This window comes from Adiantum capillus-veneris, chromosome 13 (assembly GCF_014529385.1).
Source record: "Adiantum capillus-veneris isolate H3 chromosome 13, ASM1452938v2, whole genome shotgun sequence".
NCBI lineage: Eukaryota > Viridiplantae > Streptophyta > Polypodiopsida > Polypodiales > Pteridaceae > Adiantum > Adiantum capillus-veneris.
Window position 1 is genome coordinate 15,724,069 of NC_140943.1, and position 26,361 is coordinate 15,750,429.

At 40.2% G+C, this 26,361-nt stretch overlaps 1 protein-coding gene across 1 annotated transcript; it reads left to right on the plus strand.

Annotated features, from left to right (window-relative positions):
- Positions 1-22,872: 22,872 nt before the first annotated feature.
- On the plus strand, positions 22,873-26,143 carry LOC147443641 (putative alkaline/neutral invertase F). Its single transcript, XM_086526451.1, has 4 exons — positions 22,873-23,989; positions 24,166-24,600; positions 24,755-25,313; positions 25,472-26,143. The coding sequence occupies exons 1-4, from the start codon at positions 23,525-23,527 to the stop codon at positions 25,765-25,767; spliced, it is 1,755 nt and encodes a 584-aa protein (XP_086382577.1). The 5' UTR covers positions 22,873-23,524; the 3' UTR covers positions 25,768-26,143.
- The last annotated feature ends 218 nt before the right edge of the window (positions 26,144-26,361 follow it).

The window sequence follows — 26,361 nt, forward strand, 5'->3', positions numbered from 1 at the left end:
TATCTCACTAGAAGGGTTGTGTTTCCTTCTTCTCCTTCATAGTATTCTCCAACTTTGTTCATTGGAAAGGATCTAATATCTTTGTTATCCAATTCATGTTTTATTTTTTCCAAAATTTTCACAATTAGCCCTGTTATCCCCACCTTCTCTAGAGTTTTTGTATATCATTCCATAAATATGGTCTGATTTTTAACAGTTCTCCTAGAGTAAGAGTGCATTGAATGGGTGTAGACATGATTGAATGGATGTTGTCTACCTCTAGGGTTTGTTTTGCTCTTTTTATCTGAGTGGTTTTACATACTATGGATTCATCTCGTTATCTCTCAAGTAAGAGGGTAGTGTTTTTAGAGTCATTGATTTAGACATTCCAGAAGCTTCAGAGCCTCAATCCCCATACAAGGATTGTACATCCATGTCCATATCAGGAGGTAAATTGTCTAACCAAACTTCCTCTATAGGATCTGAATTCAGAGTTAATCTCCCATCATTAATCTCTCTAAATTTTTCCCACAAGTGTCCTAGCCAGTCTTCTTCTACGAATGGAATTCCATCTAAGGCATCTTCACTGTCAGGCACTATGAGTTATGGCTCTCTAGTTTCAAGCTGGGATTCTACCACCACTTCGGATTTCTCTTTACCGGTTCCTATCACAAGCTCCTCAAGTTTTGCCATGCTCTTGAGCTTGGGTTTTTGTCTTTTCAGCATCTTCTAAGTAATTCCTACCAAATTTTGATAAGCTTCAAGCTTAGCTACTTCTATATCTGGAGAAGGATAGTTTTTCCATTTGTTTTCCATGTTTTGGCGTGCTTTAAGTCCCACCTGGTAAGCTTCCGGGGCTACATTGATTGGCTCAAAAATTTTGTCTACCAAAATCGATCCTCCAGATTTCACGGTGGTTTCCATGATTCACTTCCAGTTTCTTTTGCTTTTTCCTGGAATAGTTTCTTGACTTTCTCCTCGATTTCAGCCCTTTGTTTCTAATTTCTCATCTCATACCTTTTACTTTTGCTTCTCTTGGTCTTTTGAGAGGAAATTTTAGTATTCTCCGAATCATCATAGGAGTTATGTTTCTTTTTCTTAGCGTGGACTCTGGTGATTACCTTGATCAGAACAATAGGTTCACTCTCCAATGAGCTACTAGGTATCACTTGGACTACGTTCACTACTACTTTACCCTTGTTTAAAGGATTTTTTGGACAATCTTTAGGGAAGTGTCCTCCCTTTTTGCAACATTGTATACAAAAAGCTTCGACTGGCTTGATATTCTTGTCAGTCTATGGACATTCATTTTTCTAGTGATCATCTGTACCACAGTTATGACAATTTCCAGTTCTTGGCTTAATCATGGGTCTTACAATCGGAGGTCTAACACCTTGATTAGCTACATAGTACATCGGTGCAAGTTCTGGTGTAGTATAAGTCACACGTTCATCCATTGGTGGTGTATGTGAATTATACCAATCTCCTTCTACCATTACTATAGATGGACTAGGCTCAACATAGGGTGTAATAGGCACTAGTGTTTGTTCATCTATGACTCCCTCTGAATGCATGTACTTTACAGACACTGCATTATGTCCAAGATATGGAGGTTGTTGACCCAACACGGGTTGAGGTCTTTCCATACCCATCGGTGGTCTTTGAGCTAGGGCCATATTAGGCTAATATCTATACATGGGTTGTCCTTGTGGCCTCATAGGCACATATTGCATTCCCATCATACTTTGTTCGGTAATAGCACTCATTGGTCTCATGGTTGGTCCATTTACCCTCGATTGCACACCATTTTTGCGGCCTAATTGGTTGTCCCTATTGAGGTATCCCTTGCCCTGGTCCCCTCATAGGTGCTTTTTGCATGTTATTCATCATTTCATTCATCCTTATGAGCATGTCTTCTATGGCTGTAAGAGGTGCTGCAGCAGCCGTTCTCACTTGTGCTCGTTTGGTGGATGTTATTTTCACACTTTGATTATCCTTAGGGACATCTTCTTCAATGAAAATACCACAATTGTCTCCTAAGTCAATAGCATCTGACACACACTCTTATGTTTCTTGCTATACAATATAGCATGAAGTTCTTTGTTCAGCAATCCCTCTAGAAACAATGGTACTAATCTTTCTTCGGTAGGTATTTCTAGTTCTAGGCATCTTGCAATGTATTGCTTCATTCTAGTGGCACAATCCCTAACAGTCTCACCTTGTTTATGTTTGAAGCTATAGATTTGAGCTACAATATTATGTTTGATCCTTATTTTAGAACATGCAGCTACAAATCCTTGAGCTAATGTATTTAAGTCTATGATTGACCTCGGTGGAATGTTTTGGAACCATGGCAATGCTTTTCCTTCTAATGTCATTCCAAATCCCTCAAATTGAGTATGAAAATCAAATATGCATTTTTCTCTTAGCACTTGTTTAAATCTTGCTAAGTGGTCATATGGATCCCCAGATCCACTGTATTTTCTGACCCATTTTTGGAAATCAACTGGTCTAACACGTCTATTTGGTTCAACTCTCGGTCTCTTGGCAGTTGGTCTTGTCCCGAGTCCTACAAACCAGTCTATTGGAAATAGTGAATCATGCAGCCCTGGACTGGCTTAAGTGTCACCCAATTTTTTTCGTTAATGAGGTAGTTTTGGGTTTTTTAACATTGCTCCCAAAAGATCTCTTGTGGAGTTCCTCTCTTGGAATAGTTTCTTGTCCTTGGCCCAGTATTCAATCTCTTATGGAGTACCCTTGGTATTTGGTTTGTTCCGCCTCCTTAGGACTCTATCATAACAAAATTATTGTTATATCAATCCCTAAATAGGTAGGTTGGTAGATCTATTGAACCCTGGTCTTTGATTTTGAAGATATAGATGATCTTCACGGGTGTTAACTGTCCTGATTTGGCATGAGAAGTCCATAGAAGATCTTTGATATTTATATCCTCCCAACAATAGACTCCGATCCTAGGATTATCTGTGCTTAGCCGTTGGTGCAGCCAAAGTGTGTCGACTCTAGAAGATGGCATGGACAGATGTGTACAGGCAAACAGAAGCATGGCAAAGGACTGAAGCAGCTAGGAAAATCATGGGATGGCAGGTAGCAGCGGAAGTGTATGTATGATGCGGCTTATAGGCCAGGGAAGGCTCCATGGGGGGATAATTGGGGTAGTAGGGAGATGCAAAGTGCAGCCTTTGGGTTCAGGAATGAAGAGCTTAAAGTGCTGAAGGAGCAGGTCCAGACGGCTCATCAAACCAAGCTACGGAGCCCAAGTTGTTGAAGGTTAAAGTTTTAGTGATATGCAGATTCTTGCCGGACAGGGTAGTTGGAGGCAGGTTATCCAAGTGGAACTTGGGGTGTAGATGTGCAAAGCTTGATTCATAGAGCCTACCCGTCTTTTCGGATTGCGGATCGGAGCCATGGTTTGCGAGATATGATCATTTGAAGTTTTTTCGGCGGCCGGGTCTGACCCCACTTGGCCGCATTGGATAATGTGCCATCTGGAAGCTTTTGGGCCTAGACAAAGTTCTAGAGCAGGTTGTACATCATACGGAGCTAACAAGAAGAGATTGCATGCCAAACGGAGTCCGGAGCAAGAAGTTATGGCAGTCCGAAGATTGGGTGTCTTTGTCCGGAGTTGATGGTGGCAGATGATTTCATCATGTTTTTGCGGCCTTGGATCTTGGGCCTGGAAGAGTCGGGTAGCAATGCGGATTATGGAGAAGCAAGCCGAAAATTTCAAGATTTCATCGGGGCTTTGCGGCTTGGTAATCGGAGATTGGAGCAGAGAATGGGAGTCAGGTAAAGGAAGGCCAAAAAAAAGTGTTTTAGAAAAAAAAAGGTTAAATGGTTTTTGTGGAGCCTTTTGAGGCCTTTGGGGTGGAACTTCCATGTGGAAGAGCTAGATATCCCATATACACTGGCAGTAGAAAAGCGAGCGCGATATTTAGGGTGGGCCGTGAGGCCTCCATTGGTATCCAAGAGGTGTGAGGGGAGCTCCCCTCCCGTGGCTATGGTGCGTGGGCTAGCGCTGCGCGCGGGGCGATGTGGCCATTGGCGGCAATTTTGGCGGCGATTTCGGCTTCGCGGGGTGGCACAGTGGCGCCCGCGTGGGGTGATTTTGGTGATGATGTGGCATCCTGTAAGGGCAGGTGCCCGCGCCCGCAAAGGGCCAAAGATTTTGGAGGAAAAGGGTTGTACCCACCCCTCCCCCCGCCCCCCCAAATAGCGACATCCCTATTGCCTCGACAGGGGAGGGATCCGGCCGGCCAAAATGTAAAGGGACCAAAGCCCAATGTGCACACCATGTAAATCTTCCCAAAAGTGAACTATGCCAAGTGTTGGCAATGCAATCAAAATACTAAAAGAAGCTCTAAGTGAAGGCCACGGGAGGAGAAACTCATCTTTTTTCTTTTTTTGGGCCTCCTAGAGGCACCCCTATAAAAGGTTGTAAATGCAAAAATTTGAGGGCTTTTTTGCTTGTGTGTGTGATTGGAAGCTTGAAGCTTGTGTGTTGTTAAGCTTGCCATTGAAGCTGCATACTTGGTTGTACTAGTCCCTATGCAATAATACCACTCATTTGCCCCAGTCTCTTGTGTTGCTTCTTCCCACTCCCCTCCTCTTCTCTCGCTCTTTGTGTATTGGCCATTGCTTGCAAAGGGTTTGCCTACAGCTCGAAAGGTGCTATCGAGAAGGCAGATTAGGAGTGTTTTGTGAGTCGGAAAGGGTGAGTTGAGCAGTGTGGGTGCATTTGTGTTGTGGGTGTTTTTTTGCAAGGTGTGAGGTAGTTGTTTTGTATGCTAGAGTGGAGTTGTTGGTGCAAATTAGCCAATTTGAAGGTGTTATTTGAGAGGTTAGGGGTGCTATGGAATCCCTGGGCTATAGAGAGGCAAATATTTTGTGTGTTGGGTGTGTTCCCTATTCCCCCTCTCCACCGTTTCAAAGGCTTCAAATAAACTTGATCGTATCCCTCAAATTCTAAAGTCGATGGTCCTTCTTTTGCCGCCATATCTAGAATTATGGTATTTACTTCTAACCCCCATTTGTCTATTACATCAGGATTTTCAACTTGTAAATATTGAGTCCTGTTTTTATCCATGTACAATTTTTCTTGTTTGTTTGCCCTGATTTCCTCTTCAAACTCTATGTCATGGTCATCAATGCAAATGGCATACTCTTCATTAGAATCCAGGTAAACCTAAGCTCCATGGCCATTAGTCTTATAAAAGGTGAGTATGTGCTTATACCGCATTGTCGTTCCGGTTCTTGAATGAGTCGAATAGGAAGATATTTCAGATGTTGATTCTCAAAAAGTATCTGAGACTTCTTTAAATATAGTGTCCAAGTGATTGCCTTGATTCACACTCTCTTTGATGGATACTCTACTAGCAGTCTCTCCAAACATGGCTTGGTTTGCTAGTATACGACCATATCTAAGGTTCATATAGACTAGTGAAGCCCTGGATAGAGTACTTATCATTGGATTGACTTGTTATCAGTAGCTTCCAATTCCTTGTTTGCAACCTGATTCTTGTATCTAGCTATTCTTTTACAAAGACTGTACAATTTTTGCTAACTATTGTGACTAGTCTATGTGTATCACTTCAATTTGAGCTAAGTGAGTCAGCACTTGAGACTTTCACATTCTACTTTTGCAAAAAGCCAAAGGACTAGTCTGCAAACCTGAAAACTGAGTGAACATGTACTCACTAGGATCCGATTGAACCCAAAATTGACTGGTGGCCTTGTATCATGTTTTTCTAACATTGTACAAGATCAAAAGTCCAAAATTTTGTCTCTGTGTATCATAAGTAAATAATCGCAATTATTTCCTTTTGTCAAATTTTTGCACCTTTTAGCTTGATTTATCAAGTATTCAACTTGTTAAGGTCTCTGGACAAGTTTCATTAAGTTTGAACAAAATTTGTTTAAGTTATCAACTGTTTCGTGTCTGCAGACTCATTTTTAAGAATCTGCTGGCTTAAGTTTCACTTTTGTGATCCAAATTTGATTTTTGTGGTCTATTTGATATGCTTGACCTTGTGGTATACTCAATTGAGCAAAAATGTCCAATTTTGTAGCAGATCTCCTGGTATTTTTATGCAACTTTTTGCCATAATGTTGACACAAAATGGTTAAGCAGCTCAACTTAAGCTCCCTAGCCAAGTTCCATCAAGTTTGGATAATCCCTGTTCAAATGGTCAACAATTTTGTGTTTTCAGACTGACTTTGCAAATTTGGCCACAACTTTCACTTCAATGATCCAAATCTTACCAAATTTGATTTGTGGGCTTAATATAGCATGCTAAAACTAGTGGTATGCTGGGTTGGTCAAAAATTTTGAAAAATGGAGTAAAAGTAAATAATCGTGACTATTTACTTCTGGAAAATTTTTGCATCTTTTTTATCAACTGAGCATGTACACTTCTTTAACACTTCAATATAAGCCTATGAGTCAAGTTTCACTATGTTTGAACAAAATTTTTCCAATCCACACTTCTTGATAATCAGTACAGATTTCAGTTTTTACCAAGGTTTTGGTCAGTTTGGTGATCCAAATTCTATGGGGCTTTATAAAAGACATTTGTACACATGCATAGAGTCTCTGGTATCAATCTTGGTCACTTTTGAGCTGAAAATAAATAGTCACGATTATATACTTTTGGCCTAAAATGAGCACTTTTTTCAACTTTTTCAGTGGACAGTCTTTTTATGAGCTATTTTAAGCCTCTGAGTCAAGTCAAAACTTAATTTGGCCTAAAATGTCAAGAAAAAGTAAATAATCTGATTTTTTGCAAACTCTTGATATTTTACCTCAAATACGTCCTTACGCTTACCCACTGGTTCATGCAACTTTTGAAGCATAATCTCTAGTCGGATTCAGTGGTTGACAGCCTTTTGGTGCTATTTGTAGCCGTAGACCTGAAATTCTGCAACTTCACATAAACAACTCTCAATTGATTCTTTTGGAGCGAGCAATGTTCTGAGATCGACCTCGGATTCTACTTACCCTACTCCTAGGCTCTACTGCAATGGGGTTGTGGAAAGTGTCCACAAACACTCGTTTTCTTGGTTTTAATGGTTTTGTGAGCCGTGATCTTAAGACTTGTCTCGTCCATCAATCATTCTCAAAATCCTAATCTAATTCTACAGTCCTACAATCCTAAAAGATACTTAGCAAGTACAACCTACTTCCAATCTACCTCTGCACAGCAAAAGATGACAATCTTAAGCTATGCGGTTTTAAAAAGAAAGTTTTGACTCTAGGTGATCCTAAAGAAATTTAAAGGAAAACTACACAATAAGCTCATGTTTTTCCCTAGTTTAGATATCTTCGATCCCCGACAATGGCGCCAAATGTGGGACGGGTGTCTAACCTCACTCCTATCTTATTGTAGACATAGCGAGAACCATGAATATAATTGTCAATCCATGGAACAAAGCTGACTCGACTAGTGCATAGAGGCTAAAAGAGATTGTCGATCTCTTGGAAAACAACAAACAACTCGCATTTAACTCAAGCTACACTCAAATGACTGAAATCATCAAAAGCTAGTCGCTAATAATAGACAAACAAATCATAATCGTTACAGCATCAACCGACATCCAAACGTTACGAAACTTCTAGGACATGTTTATAAGACCTAAGCACACATGGTTATGGTTTCAAATCTCACTTTAGGTCACATGTAAAAATCACGATTATTAACAGTAGTGAGTTTTTGACCTAGTCGTTTTGACCCAGAATGCATCTAAATGCTTAGCAATGATGCTCCAATACCCCGCCTATACTTAGTTTATTATTTTGAAGCTTAAATTCCTACTTATGATGAAATTAGGCCGCGGATTGACGATGCCAAAAGCTACGGATTACCATGAAATGCTTACGTCAATGCGTAGAGCTCTTACCTACGGTTGCAACGTAAGTAGGAATTTAAGCTTCAAAATCGTAAACTAAGTATAGGTGGGGTATTGGGGCATCATTGCTAAGCATTTAGATGCATTTTGGGTCAAAAACGACTAGGTCAAAACTCCAATTACATTATTTATCTGGAAAGTAGGAGTTACAACATTCCGACTCATCAAAATAATATGTGTTTTTACAATAAAAGCTCCAAAAAATGTTATCCGAGTTAGCTTGCTGCTAACATTAGCATACTCAATTTTAATAGTAAGCATACATGGTACTATGTATGCAAGTTAGCATACCCAATTATGTTAGTTAACATACCCATATATGCTTGTTAGCATACAAGGTACTATGTAAGCTAGTTAACAAAACCAATTATGCTAGTTAGCATACCAGGTTATGCTAGTCAGCTGACATGCTTCTGTGTATGCTAATCAACATACATATTGATTATGCTATGTATACTAGCTAGCAGAGTCTGTATGCTAGTTAGCATAAATGCTAGGCTGTGTATGCTAGTTAGAATACATGATATGTATGTTTATGTATGCTAGTTATCATATTGTCTATGGTGGCCAACATGACCAGTTATGCTAGTTAGCATACAATGTACTTTGTATGCTAGTTAGCATAGACGCTACTGTGTATGCTAGTTAGCATACACAATTATGCTTCTTAGCATCTATTCTACTATGTATGCTAGTCAACATACATAGTAGTCCACATACATGCTTATTATGCTTTGTATGCTTGTTAGAATTTCCTGTATGATAATTAGCATTTGGGTATGATGGCTGGCATACCTAGCTATGCTAGATATGCTTTGAATGCTTGTTAGAATAGTTTGTATGCTAGTTAGCATACTGTATATGCTGGCTAGCATACCCTTTTATACTAGTTATTCTTTGTATGCTTGTTAGAATAGTATGTATGCTAGTTACCTACTTATGCTAGTTACCATACCCACTTATGCTAGTTAGCATACCCAGTTATGTTAGTCATGACATTGTATGCTTGTTGGCATACTCCTAATGGCTTCAAAAAAACTAAAAGGTATTCCTAATTCAAAGATTCCTCTCAACAAAAAAAACGATGTGTTAGTTTATAGCACATAACAACAGGCAATGACAAAGCACATAGATTTGCAACAATATTAGCTTGAAAGGATGGATACAACATTGAGAGAGAGAGAGAGAGAGAGAGAGAGAGAGAGAGAGAGAGAGCAAAGAAAACGCTAAAGGGGAGAAGAAAACGCTAAAGGAAAAATGAAAGAGAAGAAAAACACCTATTTATATAGGCACAAAAGGTCTTTTGACTTTCCACCTTCATCTGTCTTTTGACTTTCCATCTTCATTTGTCTTTTGATTTTCCATCTTCATGTTTCTTTTCATTTCCTAAACTCCCTTCACTTATGCACTTAATATGTTTTGAAAGAATTTTTATTTTTTTGAGATTGGGGAGACCTAATTGTGATAGACTAAAAGCATGTTTTTTTGGCTAGTTAGCTTAGTATGTATGTTAGTTATCATAGTGGGTATGGTGGCTAGCGGACACAGTATGCTAGTTAGCATACCCAATTATGCTAATTAGAATTCCAAGTTTACGGAATGCAAAACATGGAATGCTTATTGTTATACTAAGTATACAAGCAATCATAATGATATGCTACCTAGCATACTGTATACATGTACATAGTCCTTATGTTAACTGCCACACATACCATGCATAACATCATTTTTAGTATGCTAATTTTTGTGTTAACAATCTAGCTTTGCATTTTTTAGCAATTTGGATATGATAATTAATGTTTGAAAGGAATACACAAAAATTGATGATGTGGAAAGCGCACATGACAATAAGCATGTCAAGCAAAGGATTGCAGAAGAGAAGCCATGAAATGATGACTTGGATGAGCTGGAAAGAATGCATGAAGGGGTAAATGTGGCACCGCAACAAGCGAACTCGCCCGAGGGTGTTGTAGATAGTAAAGAAACGGATGACGATGATGTCTTCATCATGATCAGCCATGTCAAATCTAGACCCGATATAGTTGATGAAATTAGTGCTTCAGAGTAAAAAATCAAGAGTGTGCAAGAGAGAACTATGAGGACTGAAAGCGGGCAGAATGTGCAAGACGCCAGTGATGACATCTCTCTCCTAGGTTTTGTATAAACAAAGTGAAGTTGGAGAGGAAAGTTGGTCTGGAACAACATCTAGAAGAGCTTGGAGAGGATGCATGTGGTTCCCCAAAGAGCACAGAGAATGACTTAACTGACCTTACCAAAGGTGAAAAGAAATCCACTCGCTCATATGCTTGCAAGAAACCATGTTGAACCTGTTCACTGTTGTGCCCAATTTTTATAGTGCTAGCAAGATGCACATTTTATGGCATGTATCTCTTTGAGTATTTATAATGGAGAAAATCTTGTTGGAATAATTATGTCTCTATGCAATAGTTCAATAGTTTTTTCTTGTCCTTTATAACTTCTTGATTTGATACCTTTACTGTGTCACATGGAAAGAGGGCCAAGTGGAGGGCAGAGAACCATCGAAGACAAAGGGAGGCTAACGAAGAAGTTGAAAGGCATGAGAGGGAAAGGCTCAAGAGGGAAAGATTAGAGAAGCAGGAGTAGTTTTAATTAGAAAGGTAAATGCAGGAAACAAAGGCACAGTAGCCAAGAGCACAAGCACATTGGGTACTACAAGTACAAGCGCCTTAAGCTGCACAAGCGTTTTGAAGAGTAGTCTAGACTCTTTGCATACTTGTAAAATTATGTACTATGATGAAAAGTTGTAATATCGTGATGAGATTTCCTTTTCAATGTTCATACCTATTCTAACTTTCATTCTAGGTAGTAAAAATTTTAGTAATGTTTACAAATTTTATACCATTGTATTTTTTGGGGCCATAGCTTGTGCTATGTTATACTTTTTGGTATTGTTAACATTATATGAATGCAATGGTAGAATAATATTGAGGACTTCTTCTTCACACTCAGTAAGCTAGCAACCCTAAGAAATAATCTAGTTGATTTGCCCAATTTATTGATAGTATAGATAGTTGTAATCAGCATGAATGGTACTCTCTATGCTAGTTAGCATACTCGTTTATGCTATTCATCAGCAGGCAAGCTTATCTGTATGCTAGTCAGAATAGTCCATATGCAAGTTAGGAGAGTCTGTATGCTAGTTAGCAAAGGGGGTATGGTGGTTAGCATATTGTGCTTAGTTAGCATACCCACTTATGCTATGCATGCTAGTTAGCATAGTGGCTATGGTGGCCATCATACCTAGTTAACCTTATTACTATACCCAGTTATGCTAGTTATCATATATGCTAGTTATTCTATCTATGCTTGTTAGCATAGTCTGTATGCTAGTTAGCATACTCAGTTATGCTTGTTAGCATAGTCTGTATGCAAGTTAGCATACTCAGTTATGCTGGCTATTATACAGAACCAACTTTATGATAGAAGTGCATTATTTGTAGCAAGAGTTATATTGAGAATCAAGTGGTTACAACTCAAAAGCTGAAGGGAATGCTATTACAGATTGCTTCATAGCTTTTTGGGGTGATTGTGTACACTTGCCTTCTCCTTGGGATGTGCTCCATAGGTATTTTGATACATCACACTAGATGTGAAAGTAGGTGGACTATGTGCCTCTTGTGGTCTAGCTTGAAGTTGTATGCATCCGATTGCTTGTAATACAGTCCTTGCAAACATATGAGCCTCTGTCAATTACATTGCTCCATTCATCGATGTACCCCTTCTCCACCTTCTCCTTTGATGTAACACACTTGACAAGGTAGAAATCCACATCCTCAGCATTGGTTGAAGCATCTCAATTTACAACAAAAGTGTTGCCAACACATAGAGTGCTACTCAACACATCATGATGACCTTCACCCATCATAGCCAACAACTTCCTCTGTCAAAAATTCATCTGCTGTCTCATAATATGCCAAAACCTCATCAGCTAATGGAAACACAATATGATAATCCCAAGCCTTTCACGAGAGATTTATTGATGTAGTGATTTCACCTTCCGTGCATGCGTGCATCACCAAAGAAAGCCAAGTTTATTTTTGCAAGGACAGTTGGATCATGCGGGTTGTGACCATAGAAAGCATGCAAAGAGCGAGATTTTTCCACAGTGGCACAGTTCCACTTGACTTCCTTGTTCACATCCCCCTCTTTAACCTCCCAGAACACATTGGCACATTCCCTTTCTTTTGAAGGACATCATGTAGGGGATCCCTGCGATCAACAGGTTGGCTTGGCAATAAGCAACCACATATGTTGCACACTACAAAATAGCTCCATGCAATTCTAGCTGCTCATGGGTCAAGGTTCTTTTCACAACTTCTCCTGCACCATCATGCTGTCCCTTGCCATGCCCTAATCCAAAGAAGAACCAACTCATCCCACTATGTGTGAGTCCACCATATCTTGTAACAAAATAGAAATTCATGCCTCCCTTGAACTGTGAGGCCACACCATCGAACCACACCCAATGTTTTGTAGGAGTGACACCCTCTTGCTGTAACCAATCACGATGTAGCATGAAGTAGTGTTGCGCACAATGTGTCATGCACCTTGTCATCTGATATGAAGGAGTGGATTGTTTTGACTACCTCCCCTGATTTCGGTAGTACATTATGTGTACAAAAATGGTTACCTAACTAGAGTGCCAATGCATTGACTGAATCTCATTTTTCTCCTTGAAGGCGTAATTCTTGGCAAATTCAAAAACTGAGACAAGAACATCTTCCAAAAACCAAAGTAGACAATCCTTGAATTGTTTTCCATGCCATCGATCTACATAGTTATGAGTGATGAAGAGCTTCAATTTGGTCTTCAAGTGTTCGAGAAACTCCCAGCACTGCATTTCTTTATGCAAAATATCTTTTCTTTTTTAAATGTTTCCATGCTTGTCTTTTGCTTCTACATATGCAAACACTTTTTGAGTAATACTCTTACCTGGCTTTGCTATCTCCAAGCAACATAATTATAACCTCTTGACTCCACATATCTTACGGTCGCCCATCAGGCATTCTCTTCTATGGAAAACTGCATCCACTGACTTTGGATAGAGAATCGACTCCCACATTTGTTTGACGCCTTTGAACGTGTGATGTGAAGCCATACAACCCTTGGTAATGTTCTCGCATGTGGCACATATATTACATGGACAGTCGCAACCCCAATCATGCAGCCTAAAGGCACGAGAGCACATGTGGTTCAGTGAGTCCTTTGAAAAGGACATCTGCACATGGTATTCGTGACAACATGTGCATCTATCCTTTGTGACCTGCAAAAGAATGTCTTCAACATCTCAAACATTCTCATGACAATCTTGCAATATGGATGTTTTTCTTTGAATTTGTGAAAGAGCTCAACCTGCAATAGCTAGATTTGATTAGTATGTTTACTAGGATAAATAAATCCAAACAAGAATATATAGGTTGCTGCCACTAGGACATTTGGCATATTCATGAAAAATAATTGGAGTGTTAAATAGCACATTCAAAAGGGTGTGTTGAGAACCATATATAATGTTTTCATTAGCATAATAAGTATGCGAACTAGCATACAAGGTATGCTAACAAGCTCATTAGGAATGCTAACAAGCATAGCATGTATGCTAGCTAGCATGGACAATGTTGTGATCAGCATACCTAGGATGCTAACTAGCATACTAGATGTGCTAGCAAGCATAATCATTATGTTGTTTAGCATATGAAGTATGCTAAACTACATAGAATGTGTGCTAAGTAGAATAGAAAGTATGCTAACTAGCATGGACTAGGTTTTCACTAGCATATCTTGAATGCTAACAAGAATAATAGGTGTGCTGATTAGCATACCATTTATGAATTTGATCATACCCAGATGCTAACAAGAATACCCATTAATCTAGTTAGCATACTAGGAAAGGTAGCTAGCATACTCATTATGTCAAACAACATACTCAATATGCTACCTTTCCTAGTCAACATACTAGGAAAGGTAGCTAGCATACTCATTATTTCACACAACATACTCAGTATGCTAGTTTGAAAACTAGGAACACTAACTAGCATAAACATTGTGTTAGACAGCATATGCAACATGTTGGTGAGAAAACTAGGTATGTTAACTATCATAAATGGTGTTAATTAGCATACATATTGTGCTAACTAGCATACTTTGTATAATAGGTAGATTACTAGGCATGCTAACTAGCATAAAGGGTGTGAATTAGCATACACACTGTGTTAAAAAACATACTCAACATGCTAGTGAGCATACTAGGTATGATAACTAGCTTAAAGGGTGTTAATTAGCATACATATTGTGTTAACCAGCATACTCTATGAGATTACTATGGTATTAATTAGCATACATATTGTGTTTAGCATACTCTGTATGCTAGGAGGTTACTAGGCATGCTAACTAGCATACTCATTATGCTAAACAGCGTACCCAGATAGTTGGGAATACTAACTAGCATAAACCTTGTGTTAGACAGAGTCCTCAGAATTATAATGAACATATTAGGTATGTTAACTAGCATAAAGGGTGTTGATTAGCATACATATTGTGTTAACGAGCATATTTTGTAAGATTACTAGGCATGCTAACTAGCATACTCATTGTGCTAAATAGCACACCCAACATACATGGAATGCTAACTAGCATAGACCTTGTGTTGAACAACATACTTAGAATGCTAGTGAGCATACTAGTTATGTTAACTAGTATAAAGTATTAACCAGCATACTCTGTATGCTAGGTAGATTACTAGGCATGCTAAGTAGCATACTCATTATGTTGAACATCATAGCCTGTAGACTAGAAATGCTAACTAGCATAACGTATTGTGTTAACCACCATGCTTTGTATGCTAGTTAGATTACTAGGCATATTAACTATCATACTCATGGCATGCTACCTATCTTACCTAGCCTGTTAACAAGAATTCTGAGTATTATGTACAGTGTGGTTACTGGTATCAGTCTACCAAATGAGTATGTTATTGATTAGCATATACAAGTTATTATGCACTAGAGATGCAATACATATAATGCATAAGTTATGGCATAAGTATTTGATCAATCACATGAGGCTCATTTAGGAGGTGCACACAGTGTTTTATGTAGCTTTTTCTCTCCACTCTCTTTCGACAAGCATCCTTCTTGTTGGGTGAAATGAGGGTCTCCTCTCTCGAAAATGTGAAGAACAATTCCTTGATTTCATTAGTGATAGGGCTATGACAGTTTTGCTTGTAACATGTAGCTAATGAAAACAATTGACCATCAACACTAGGCTTTGCCCGCCATGATTTTCCTTGAACAAGGTGTGGCGGTCAACTTTCAGGACCCTATAGAATTTTGAAATAGGCATGTTTTTCTTTGAATTCAACATCATCTGTGATGCTTCATTCTTCAAAAACAACTCCTCATTAGAACCTGGCTACTTGACAATAGCCAATGTTTTGTGGACATCAGAGACAATTGCAATGTGCACAACAACCTCCTCAACTAAAGATTGATCATGGATTTCCCGAACAAGCGGATGTTGAGCAACAAGATCCCAGACTTCCCACTTTGCTTCTGTACTAAAACCTTCACTCCTAGTCTTGAAAGCTCTCACAATCCCAGAGAAGATTTTATTTTTCTCTTCATTGTCAACAACATGATGTCCTTGCTCAACTTTCATCTATTTTCACTCCCGTTGTTTACTCTTTCTTGATCTCTCATATTTTTTGATAACAGAAAGAGATGGACCCTAGGAGTTTTATTTTTTTTTCTGTAATGGCTCCCTCTTTCTTTTGAGGACTATAAACTTGCATAATACATTACTTACTTGAAATCACTTAATTGAGTAGCTGTCAACAATTGATGTTGTAGTTCCAAACATGCAATGATGTGACCAGTTAAACAAGTGGGCTACCTACAATATTTGCTTACCATCATATTACAGTGCACCTCCATTTTCAGCATTGGAGCAAGTAGAAATAATGTTGTATGTTGGTTCTCCATATATGTAGGTCTTTGCCGGAGCAAGGGAGACTTGAGGGAGAGAGATTAGCTTTGACAACTCAACTCTGAGGTAGGATTTTCGACACAAGGAATGAACACGAGATATCTCTCTCTCTCTCTCTCTCTCTCTCTCTCTCTCTCTCTCTCTCTATATATATATATATATATATATATATATATATATACATATATATATATATATATATTAGAGAGAGAGAGAGAGTCTACAATGCTCTATGATAGAGAGAGAGAGGGAGTTTCTGCTACACACACGCACACACACAGAGGGGGGGGGGTCTGTACTGCACACAAAGAGAGAGAGAGAGAGAGAGAGAGAGAGAGAGAGAGAGAGGGGGGGGGGGGGGGGGGGGGGGGGGGAGGGAGGGAGGGAGTCTTTGATGCTCTGAGAGAATCAGAGGGAGTTTGCATCGCACAAACGCATGCACATGACCACACGCGTGTACACGCACACACACACACATACACACACTTCAGTACCCCACTCGTCTTGAGGGAGGGAGGGAGGGAGTCTTCGATGCTCTGAGAGAATCAGAGAGAGTTTGCATCGCACAAATGCATGCACATGCCCACATGCGTGCACACGCACACACACACACACTTCAGTACCCCACTCGTCTTGAGTAACTGAAAAACAAAGCCACACCCGAAAAGGGAGGGAATGAATAATATTTTTAATGGACATTTTAAATTCAAATTGCACTTGCTCTTGGTTTTCAATATATGCTAAAAAGCACAAGTAACTAGCATTGTCTGGGACAACATTTTCAGTGACAAGTTAACATGTTGATACCCTTGCTCTAGTTGTCTAAATTTCCATCTAAGCTCTACCTTAGGAGTGCATGGGTGGATGACGCCATCATTTTGTAATAAGTGTTGTTCTAAATTTTTGATTGCCACTAATCTGGTACCTAGATTTGATCATTTACATCATAGTAGCCCTGGACTTCTAGCAACCATTTAGGTATCCAACATGATATGCCATTTTAAATTCAAATTTCACTTGCTCTTTGGTTTTCACTATATGCTAACAAACACAAGTAGCTAGCATTGTTTGAGACAACATTTTCAATGACACGTTAAAATGCTTATACCCTTGCTCTAGTTGTCTAAATTTTCATCTAAGATCTACCTTAGGAGTGCATGGGTGGATGATGCCATCATTTTTTAATAAGTGCTAATCTAAATTTTTGATTGCTGGTACCGAGATTTGATCATTTCCATCATAGTAGCCCTAGGCTTCTAACACTTCTTTAGATATCCAACATGATATGACCTTGCATTTCTTAGGTTTGGTGGGCGATCTCCTATGAGGCTTCTTTTTTGAATGAAATGGAGGAGTAGGAGGGGTTGCTAACGAAGCCTTTGGAACCCATCGGTATGTTCATCTTGATATTTTAGGCTGAGCCTTGGGTGTGACACTGTCAGCCTTGGTCATGAAAGTTGAAGCTTTAGAAGGTTGTGCCATAAGCAATGATGTTTAAATTTCCCAATCTATGATGTTTCATCATCTAGCATTCTCATAGAAGGTATTAACTCAAGTGCCAATTCTTGAGTTGTAGGGCTAAGAGTTGGTGTTGGAATTGTGACACACCCGATTCCCTAATTGATGGTTCACTTAGTTGCAGACATCCATTTGCAGCCGATGTTTATGTTACCCTTCATCTTTTTAGCACGCATGACCAAAAAGCTTTGAACCACAGTCCCATTGCCGTAGATTACAGGGGTGTGTGAGATTTAAAAGATAGTGGTTCTCTTCTTATTGATACCTTCCCGGGGAGGTCACTTAATAAAAATGTAACCTATCACGTGAGTTCAACAGAAGGGTATTTAAAGTTCTTGAAACTTACAGAAATATATATACAAAAGGGCATTATTTTTTCAAATTTGAAAAAAACTTATAGATTTTAAAAGAAAAGGGTACATTATTTTCTTAACAAAATTCACAGATAAGGGGTTTTACAAACATGTCTTGAACGCACGTGATATAGTAGTTTTACACATAGTGAACCCCCCGAGGATACCTTTGACTCAAAGGTTGCTCTTGGATAAGGACGACTTCCCTGCTGACACCACAACCCATAGGATAGGAAATTGTGTTGAGCTCCCATGTACAATAATGCATTGTATAGTACTTTCCCATAGGAACTGTTTAACTCAGTTGGGAATCATAGAGGTGGGTCGAAGTCTACCAAATTATCATTTGCTTCAACTTGAAATGCATGTGTAACTTCAAGAGTAGCCTCTCATTGGCACCTAGTATGTTGTTGTTGCTCTGGAGCCTTAGCTTGGGCTTGTATCTTTTGCAATTCTACTTGTGTCTTGGCTGCCTTATTTTGATGGATAGCACGTAGCTCCTCTTGACTTAAAGGGTCATAGTATCTTTTAAATTTTCTCCCATTGAGGAATCCAATAGTTTCAAATCCATTGAGAGTTTCCACATAAATGGTACCTTGTGGGGTCATTTCACATACTCTAATATGGTCCTTTTCTTGCATATTTCAACTTTTTCTTTTCATTAGGCACTCCATATATAAGTACTTTATCACCAACTTTGATATCATTGTTCTTAAAATAGTGTTCAAAACACTTCTTTCTCCTATCCTTCTCCACAAGTTCAATTTGCATAGCTAACTGTCTCTCTTCATCTAACCTCTCTAGGATATGTAAATACTCAACTAAAGGTTTACCATCCCAACCTTCTTGTGAAGCTACTCAAAGACTAGGTATGATGAAATCCCAACCTTCTTGTGAAGCTACTCAAAGACTAGGAATGATGAAATCCCATGGCATAAATGCTTTTGGCCATATACCATCTTGAATTGTCTGCAATTTTAATAGCCATTTTATAAGCTGCACGATAAGCTCATACAGTTGATGTCAGCTTCAAATCTCAATATGTGTGATGATCCTCTACCATCTTAGTCAATTTAGAAATCAGAGACTTGCTGGTACTTTATGCTTTGCCATTTTCTTGTGGATAATAAGATGCATACTTATGGTGGGATATCATGAAGCTTGTCATGAGTTCTCTTATTACTTCAATTTATAAAATGAGTTCCATTTTCACTCACAATTTCAAAGGGACAACCAAATTGTGAAATAATGTTCTGAAAGAGAAACTTAGCTGTTGTCCTTGCGTCAATTTTGCATGAAGCCTTAACTTCATCCCACTTTGTCACATAGTCAATGGCAACAATAATGTACCATGAGTGAGGGTTACATGATGTCAAAGTAATCAAACCTACAAAGTCTAATCCCTACTCTTCTAATGGTAGGGCGACTTTAATAGGATGTAAGGGCATCTTATCTTTCTGCTATGTGGTTTTGTAATGTTGGCATTGATCACACCCTTGTGCAAAAAGTGATGCATCCTTAAATAAGGTGGCAACCAATAGCTTGATTGTAACACCTTTCTAGCAGTTTCTTCTCCTACAAAATATCCTCCATCTATGCCATATATGTGCTTCTTGCAATATGTACAAATACTCATTCTAATGGGCACAACGTCTAAGAATATGGTCTTTTCCTAGCTTGTAGAGAGTTCCAGCAATAGGTAATAAGGTTCACATTCTTTAAGTGGCTTCCAAGCTACATCTTTACAAATTTACTTGGGTGGAAAATCCTTAACTAAAAAGTTTACAATCTTCTCACTCCACTCAGGCATGGTCTCGACTATGAATAGGAAAGTATTAGGAAATTCATCATCAATTCCATTAGGGGCTTCACCATTGAGTATGCAAGACAAATGATCAGTCATGACATGTCTTCCGTTGGGTCTCACCACAATGGTAAAATAAAACTCAAGAAGAATTAATAACCATCGTGTAATTCTTTCAACGGAGCATGGTTTGTTTACCAGGTACAACAACTCTTGATGATCCACATAAAAACCAAACTTGTTAGCAAGAAGATAGTAGCAAAATTTATTTACTACATATATTATATCCAAACCTTCTCACTCTATATTGGTGTAGCTCCAATCAACATAGTTCAATTGGCAGCTAGCAAAGCTAATGGGGTAGTCCAATTTATGTTCTCGTGGTTGAGTTAGAACACACCAAATAGCAAAGGTTGATGCATCAATATCCACTTGGAAGGTAACATTCCAATTAGGTTTCCATGAAATTGGAGCACTCTCTAGGACGTGCTTCAATAGTTCATAGGCCTTGTCACACTCTTGGATCCATTTAAATTCAATGAGAAGTTTGTATAAGGGACAATCTATCTCATAAAAAAATAGAATAAATCGTCAATAATAATCGACATGACCCATGATCTTTGATCTCCCTTATAGTTGGTGGGTGGTGGTAGTTCTAGAATTACTTTAATTTTGCCTTCACCTATGGAGATACAATTCTTGGACACCATATGTCCTAAAATAACTCCATGCTTGACCCAAAATTAGGAAAGGGTTTGATGAGATACAATATAACTTCACTTTCCAAAAACGTTTCATAGACATGATAGATGTTCTTTGCAAGAAGAATAAACACAAAGTTCATCTAGGAATCTTCAAAAGACTCCCTTAAATACTTATATCAATGTTTATAAATTGATGGAATTTAGTAGGAGCATTCGTTAAGCCAAAAGCCAAAATCCATCACACTTCGATATGAAGACAGTTTTAGCTTTGTCCTGTAGTGCAATCATGATTTGATTGTAACCCAAGCACTTATCTAGAAATCTATAACCCTCCTTGCCTGCTACTCTTTCATGCACATGTTTTAAATATGGTAATGGATAATGGTCTCTCCTAGTGGTTGCATTAACATTTTTGAGGTCCACGCACACTTTTGAGTTTCCCATTCTTTTTGGGCACAATGACTATTGGAGATACCCATTCGGAGTGCTCAAAAGGGTATATGAATCCACATTTGATAATCTTTTCAAGATCTTCTTGAATAATCTTTACGTACTTAGAATTCATTGAGTAGGGTCTTTGCTGTATGGGCTTTGCAGTGCTAATCATAAGGATTTTATGTTGGAGCACCGAAAGGTGGAACACCCTTCATATCATGGGATGTCTAGGAAGATATATCTTTAAATTCCTTGAGAAGCTCCTTAAGCACAACTTCCTTGGTCTCCGGGAGGTCTTGGGCAATGAAAACAGGTTTGGACTCCCCACTTGGGTCTACTAACTTTATTTCCTTAACTACCACGGGACCAACATAGACTCCATTACTTCCCTCGGTAAGCGTTGTTTGGGCTTTTGTGTACACAACCTTACGTTTCCCCGTGGTATAAGATTTAAAATGCTCAGGTGTAGCGTGTAAGTCTACGGGATCTTGTGGTGCTATGGACTGTGATTTTACCTTTGCTTCCTTTTGTTGTTTTTGCCGTCTCCTTGCAGTACGACTCAATTTTGGCTTCTCTACGATTTTTAATTGTGTAATGTCAAGGGATCGTGGACTACACCACATGACACTCTAAAGGTAATTGCCCCAATTGTCTACCAATTTTTGATGAGCATCCCATGTCTCCGCTATGGACGTTTCAACTGCACAATCACGACTCCAGCTCGATAACACTGCAAGGTCTGCTATCTACATTGAATTTCCCATGCCTATGCATTTGCTTGGCCCAACACATAAATGCTATGGGGCATGGAAGGACTTTCGTTTCTTATAGTTTTTGGAGAGACCATAGTTCCAACTCTCCACCATGCTTTTCTATGGCACTTTTGCATGATGTGCACTATATATTTAGCACACATCTTCATCTAGTCTGGGGCTTTTAAGATAGGATCTAAGATAAGGTAATACTTTAGATTTTGAAATTGTGACTCACAGACACTGGTCCAATCAAAGTTAGTAATAAACTAGTAAACGGGATTTGCAACAGTTGCATACATGTGGATGAATCGTCAATAATATCCACAATGGCCCATGAAGACTTGTACCTCTTTTATCGTTGTTGGTTTGGGCAATTCTCTATTACCTAAATCTTAGATATGCCTTTTTTTGACACAATGTGGCCAAGGATTTCCCTGTTGCACCAGGGAAACCCATTTTTCTAGGTTTAACAAATTCGATAAATCTTGCACTTTTGAAATCCTTTTCTTAAGTGATCAATGTGGTCTTCTCTCAATAGTAATTGAACATACAAGCCATCCATATAGATTTGTAAGGATATCCATAGATATTATCGGAAAGCATGGCTCATCAGTCATTGAAAGGTGGGAAGACCATTGGACAAACCAAATGGCATGACCTTGTAGGTGTATATACCCCATTTTGTAGCAAAAGCCATCTTATGTTGATCTTCAGGTTTGATGGCCATGTGTTGTGGCTTTCTTTCTTTAGGGAATGTCACTTAGGGCTTTACATTAGGTAGTTTAATTATCTTTGCAAGCCACATTAGTAGGAAGCATCGCTTTACATGTAGCCTTGGGGATCAAACTCTTCCTATCGCACTTGTTGAAGTGGCATTGAAAGTTGACAATTTTACATGATAGGGCAACTTAGGAAACCTTATATGATCATGTGACCTAGGCATAAATGATTCATTAGCATCGGATGTATTGATAAAAGACGACAAACTTAGTGTGTGCGGTAGGTAAGTGTGGGAGTGTCTTGTGCTAGAGAGGAAAGTTGTTGGATTGAGAGGCTTTGAAGGGCCAGCATTTTGGAAAGAGGGAGACAAAAATGGCGTGAGAGTGAGGCCTTGCTATGAGGTCAAAACGGAGGCTTTTGGCCGTCCAGCGTGGCAAAAGGACTGGTAGAGTGGGGGTAGTTGGACGAATGTGCGGGTGCCACGTAAGCGAGCGCGTTCACGAGAACTAGCAAAAAGGGGGAGGGGCTGCGCGAGCGTTAGTAGAATGGGGCTGTAGAGGAAATGCGGTATAATCCTTAAGGTTAAAAATTAGTTTTGTGAGTTCTTTTTTGGGCAACGTTTCTGTCCGGGAGCTGTCTGCTAGTTGGTAGGCTGGATCTGAAAGTTCTCATAGAGTCAGAGCCTCTTTGAACCCTAGTCTCTCTCTCTCTCTCTCTCTCTCTCCCCCTCTGGGAGCACCGAGTCAGGGTCTCAGCCCCTCCTCCCATACAGTAGACTATACGCAAGCTACATTATCGTAGACTAGTAGTAGTACTCGCGACACACAGAAATACCTGTCCTCTGTCGTAGTCGTTTTGCATACCTAGGTACATACGGACTGAAATACATAAGTCTCTCTTCTCTTCCTCTCTCTCTCTCTCTCTCTCTCTCTCTCTCTCCCCAGCTAAAATGTCACACATAGAAAGACACCTGCCCACACTTCTCTTCGCATACACGATTTGCCTGCGGGAAACCTTCACACACACACACACGGACACACAGTGACGCGTCTCTCTTAAAGTCCCCTCCTACTCTGCCTCAAGTGCACAGAAGAGAGAGAGAGAGAGAGAGAGAGAGAGAGAGAGAGAGAGCGCACATCTTGCTTCCTAAGTTTTCATGTTTGATTGGCCGTTGCTCCATTCCTGAAGGTTTCAAGCAGCTTCCTTCACCCATTTGCCATAGCCACTCTAGATCACAACTCAATTTTGCTGGGAAGCCTCTAGCAATTACATTCTCCTGAAAGAAGAGATCAGAGGTCAAGTAGGCGCACAATGCCACCCGCAAACATGTTCGTCGTCACCCCCTTATCGTTGGAATTGAGCATAGCAGACACTCGAGCAGGAGGAGAGAGCACAAGAGAGAGGGAGAGCTCAAGAGACAGGATGGTGGTGGGCAGGCCATGGTCAATGCAGCGAACAGAGAGCGGGCTACAACAAGGCTCCACTGACGGCCAAAGTACTACTGTGCAGAATAATGGACAACCTCGAATGCAACCCACACGGACGTTGAGCTCAGACCATCTGGAAGGGTTGCTCACTTCGCCTAGTATGCGGTCCTTGGCATCCATGATTGCCGACACACCGCGCTCTGACATTTCCATGATGTCGCTCGAGCCTCACCCCACTTTTGTTGAGGCTTGGCGGTGCCTCCGAAAAGCCATTATTCGCTTCCGTGACATCCCTGTGGGCACAATTGCTGCCACGGATCCATCAGAGGAAGCTCTGAACTACAATCAGGTACCATGGGACTTTCACATGTTTGAAATCTTGAGAAAGACATTGAAAGCCACATTTTAGTAGGCAACATGAGAGGGCCTGTGTCTGCCAATTCAATCAAGTCACATGCTCACAAGTCACTAGGCACAATTAGGTGCATTCTACATACTCACCATCAGCACTTTTGCTTGCTCCAGGTTTTCTTTCGCGACTTTGTGCCGAGTGCTCTGGCCTTTCTCATGAACAATGAGCCTGAGATAGTGAAAAATTTCCTGAAGAAAGCACTTCGCCTTCAGTCGAATTGGGAGAAGAGGATCGACAATTTCACGCTGGGGAAGGGTGCGATGCCGGCAAGCTTTAAGGTGCAATTTGATGCCACACGCAATCATGATGTGATGATGGCTGACTTTGGAGAGAGTGCAATTGGCAGAGTGGCCCCGGTGGATTCTGGCTTTTGGTGGATAATTCTTCTTCGCGCCTACTCCAAGTCGACCGGGGATCATATCCTGGCTGAAACACCAGAATGTCAGCAGGGCATTAAGCTCATTCTGAACCTTTGCCTATCAGAAGGCTTTGATACATTCCCAACGCTTTTATGTGCCGATGGGTGCTGCATGGTGGATCGAAGAATGGTGAGCATAATTCCGCATCCAATTTCTGCATTGGGGTATTTGTAGGAGCTTCAAAGGGGCTTGCAAATGGCATACATAGTACAGCTTTGTAAGTTGGGGTACCTTTAGTTGTAGCTAAGATCATTTGGAACTTTTGTGCATACTTTTCTTGCAGGGTATCTATGGCTATCCGATCGAAATCCAATCGCTCTTCTACATGGCACTTAGATGTGCCAGAGGGATGCTGAAGCCCGAAGGCGATGGCAAGGAGCTCATAGAACGAATAGAGAAGCGATTGCAAGCATTAAGCTTCCACATTCGATCCTACTTCTGGCTCGATTTTGAACAGTTAAACAAGGTGTACCGCTACAAGACAGAGGAGTATTCCCATACAGCCGTGAACAAGTTCAATGTCATTCCCGACTCCATCCCAGACTGGGTGTTCGACTTCATGCCCATGAAGGGGGGCTATTTCATAGGCAATGTCAGCCCTGCAAGGATGGACTTCAGATGGTTTTGTCTAGGCAATTGCGTCGCAATTCTGTCCTCTTTAGCCACAAAAGAGCAAGAGGCAGGCATCATGGATCTCTTTGAGGAGAGATGGCAGGACCTCATTGGTGAGATGCCATTGAAGATAGCTTACCCTGCCTTAGAGAATCATGCATGGAGGTTAGTGACTGGCTGCGATCCTAAGAACACGAGATGGAGCTACCACAATGGGGGCTCTTGGCCAGGTATATATACTCTTTGACTGGTTTATGTGGTTCTTTTTGAACTCCTTTTCTCTTTGCCATACCTCTGGAGGGCAAGTACTATAGGTGATTTTTGGAAGGTGGACCCCCCCCCCCCCCCCCCCCTCTTTGTTCCTCACACTTGTGTTTTGTTCATGCAGTGTTGATATGGCTGTTCACAGCTGCTTGCATAAAGGCAGGAAGGCCTCACATCGCTGCAAGAGCCATCGAACTTCTGGAAGCACGACTAGCGAAGGACCATTGGCCGGAATATTACGACGGGAAGCTTGGCAGGTTCGTAGGGAAGCAGGCTCGAAAATTCCAGACTTGGTCCATTGCTGGGTACCTGGTAGCCAAAATGATGCTTGAAGACCCCTTCCATCTTGGTATCATAGCCTTAGAGGATGATATGAAGGTCAAGGCTCCCATGTCAAGGTCTGCCTCATGGACCTTTTGAGCAAGTGGGAAGGTCCTTTCAATTCACCACCAACAGAAGGCATTCTATTGTTGAGATCAACCTCCATGTTGACAACTTTGTTTTCACCAAAAGCAAATTTTCTCGACTTCATATCAAAATCAGCAACCCATCACTGTTTGTGTAAGCGTAGTCTAATTTTTATGAGTCAAGTGGAGACGAAGGAGATCCGCGCATATCACTTATGCACTGTGAGGAAAGGGTGATTATGGAAGGTAGGGTTTCTCTTGATTTATCATCCATTGTACACACACTGTCAGTGAGCTAGCTGGGAAGAGCTTCAATCCATCCCCATCATAATGTTTTTTTTGCCTCAAGACTCGTGTATTTCATTGCAATCCACAATATCTCCAAGCTCCTTTAGGCCTAATTAGTTGCTAACAATGGCCGTAGAATAATCCCAGTGAGCAGTAATTATACGTAGGATCAAACTTAACAATGGATGGTTGGGTGGCAAAATGATATACAATAAAGTCTAAGCGATTAAAGTATGCCCGGCCACTTGGTTCAATGGCCTCTACTCTTCTACTCTGTCCTTGTAAATTTGGCTCTTGATAGGTTTTCCAAGCGAGAGGC

What these genes read in the sequence shown, in the direction of transcription:
- LOC147443641 (XM_086526451.1), top strand. Translation starts at nt 23,525, where the DNA reads ATGCCACCCGCAAACATGTTCGTCGTCACCCCCTTATCGTTGGAATTG. An exon ending in GCATGGTGGATCGAAGAATG is followed by an intron (nt 24,601 to 24,754) that starts GTGAGCATAATT and finishes CTTTTCTTGCAG; the next exon opens with GGTATCTATGGCTATCCGAT. An exon ending in CAATGGGGGCTCTTGGCCAG is followed by an intron (nt 25,314 to 25,471) that starts GTATATATACTC and finishes TTGTTCATGCAG; the next exon opens with TGTTGATATGGCTGTTCACA.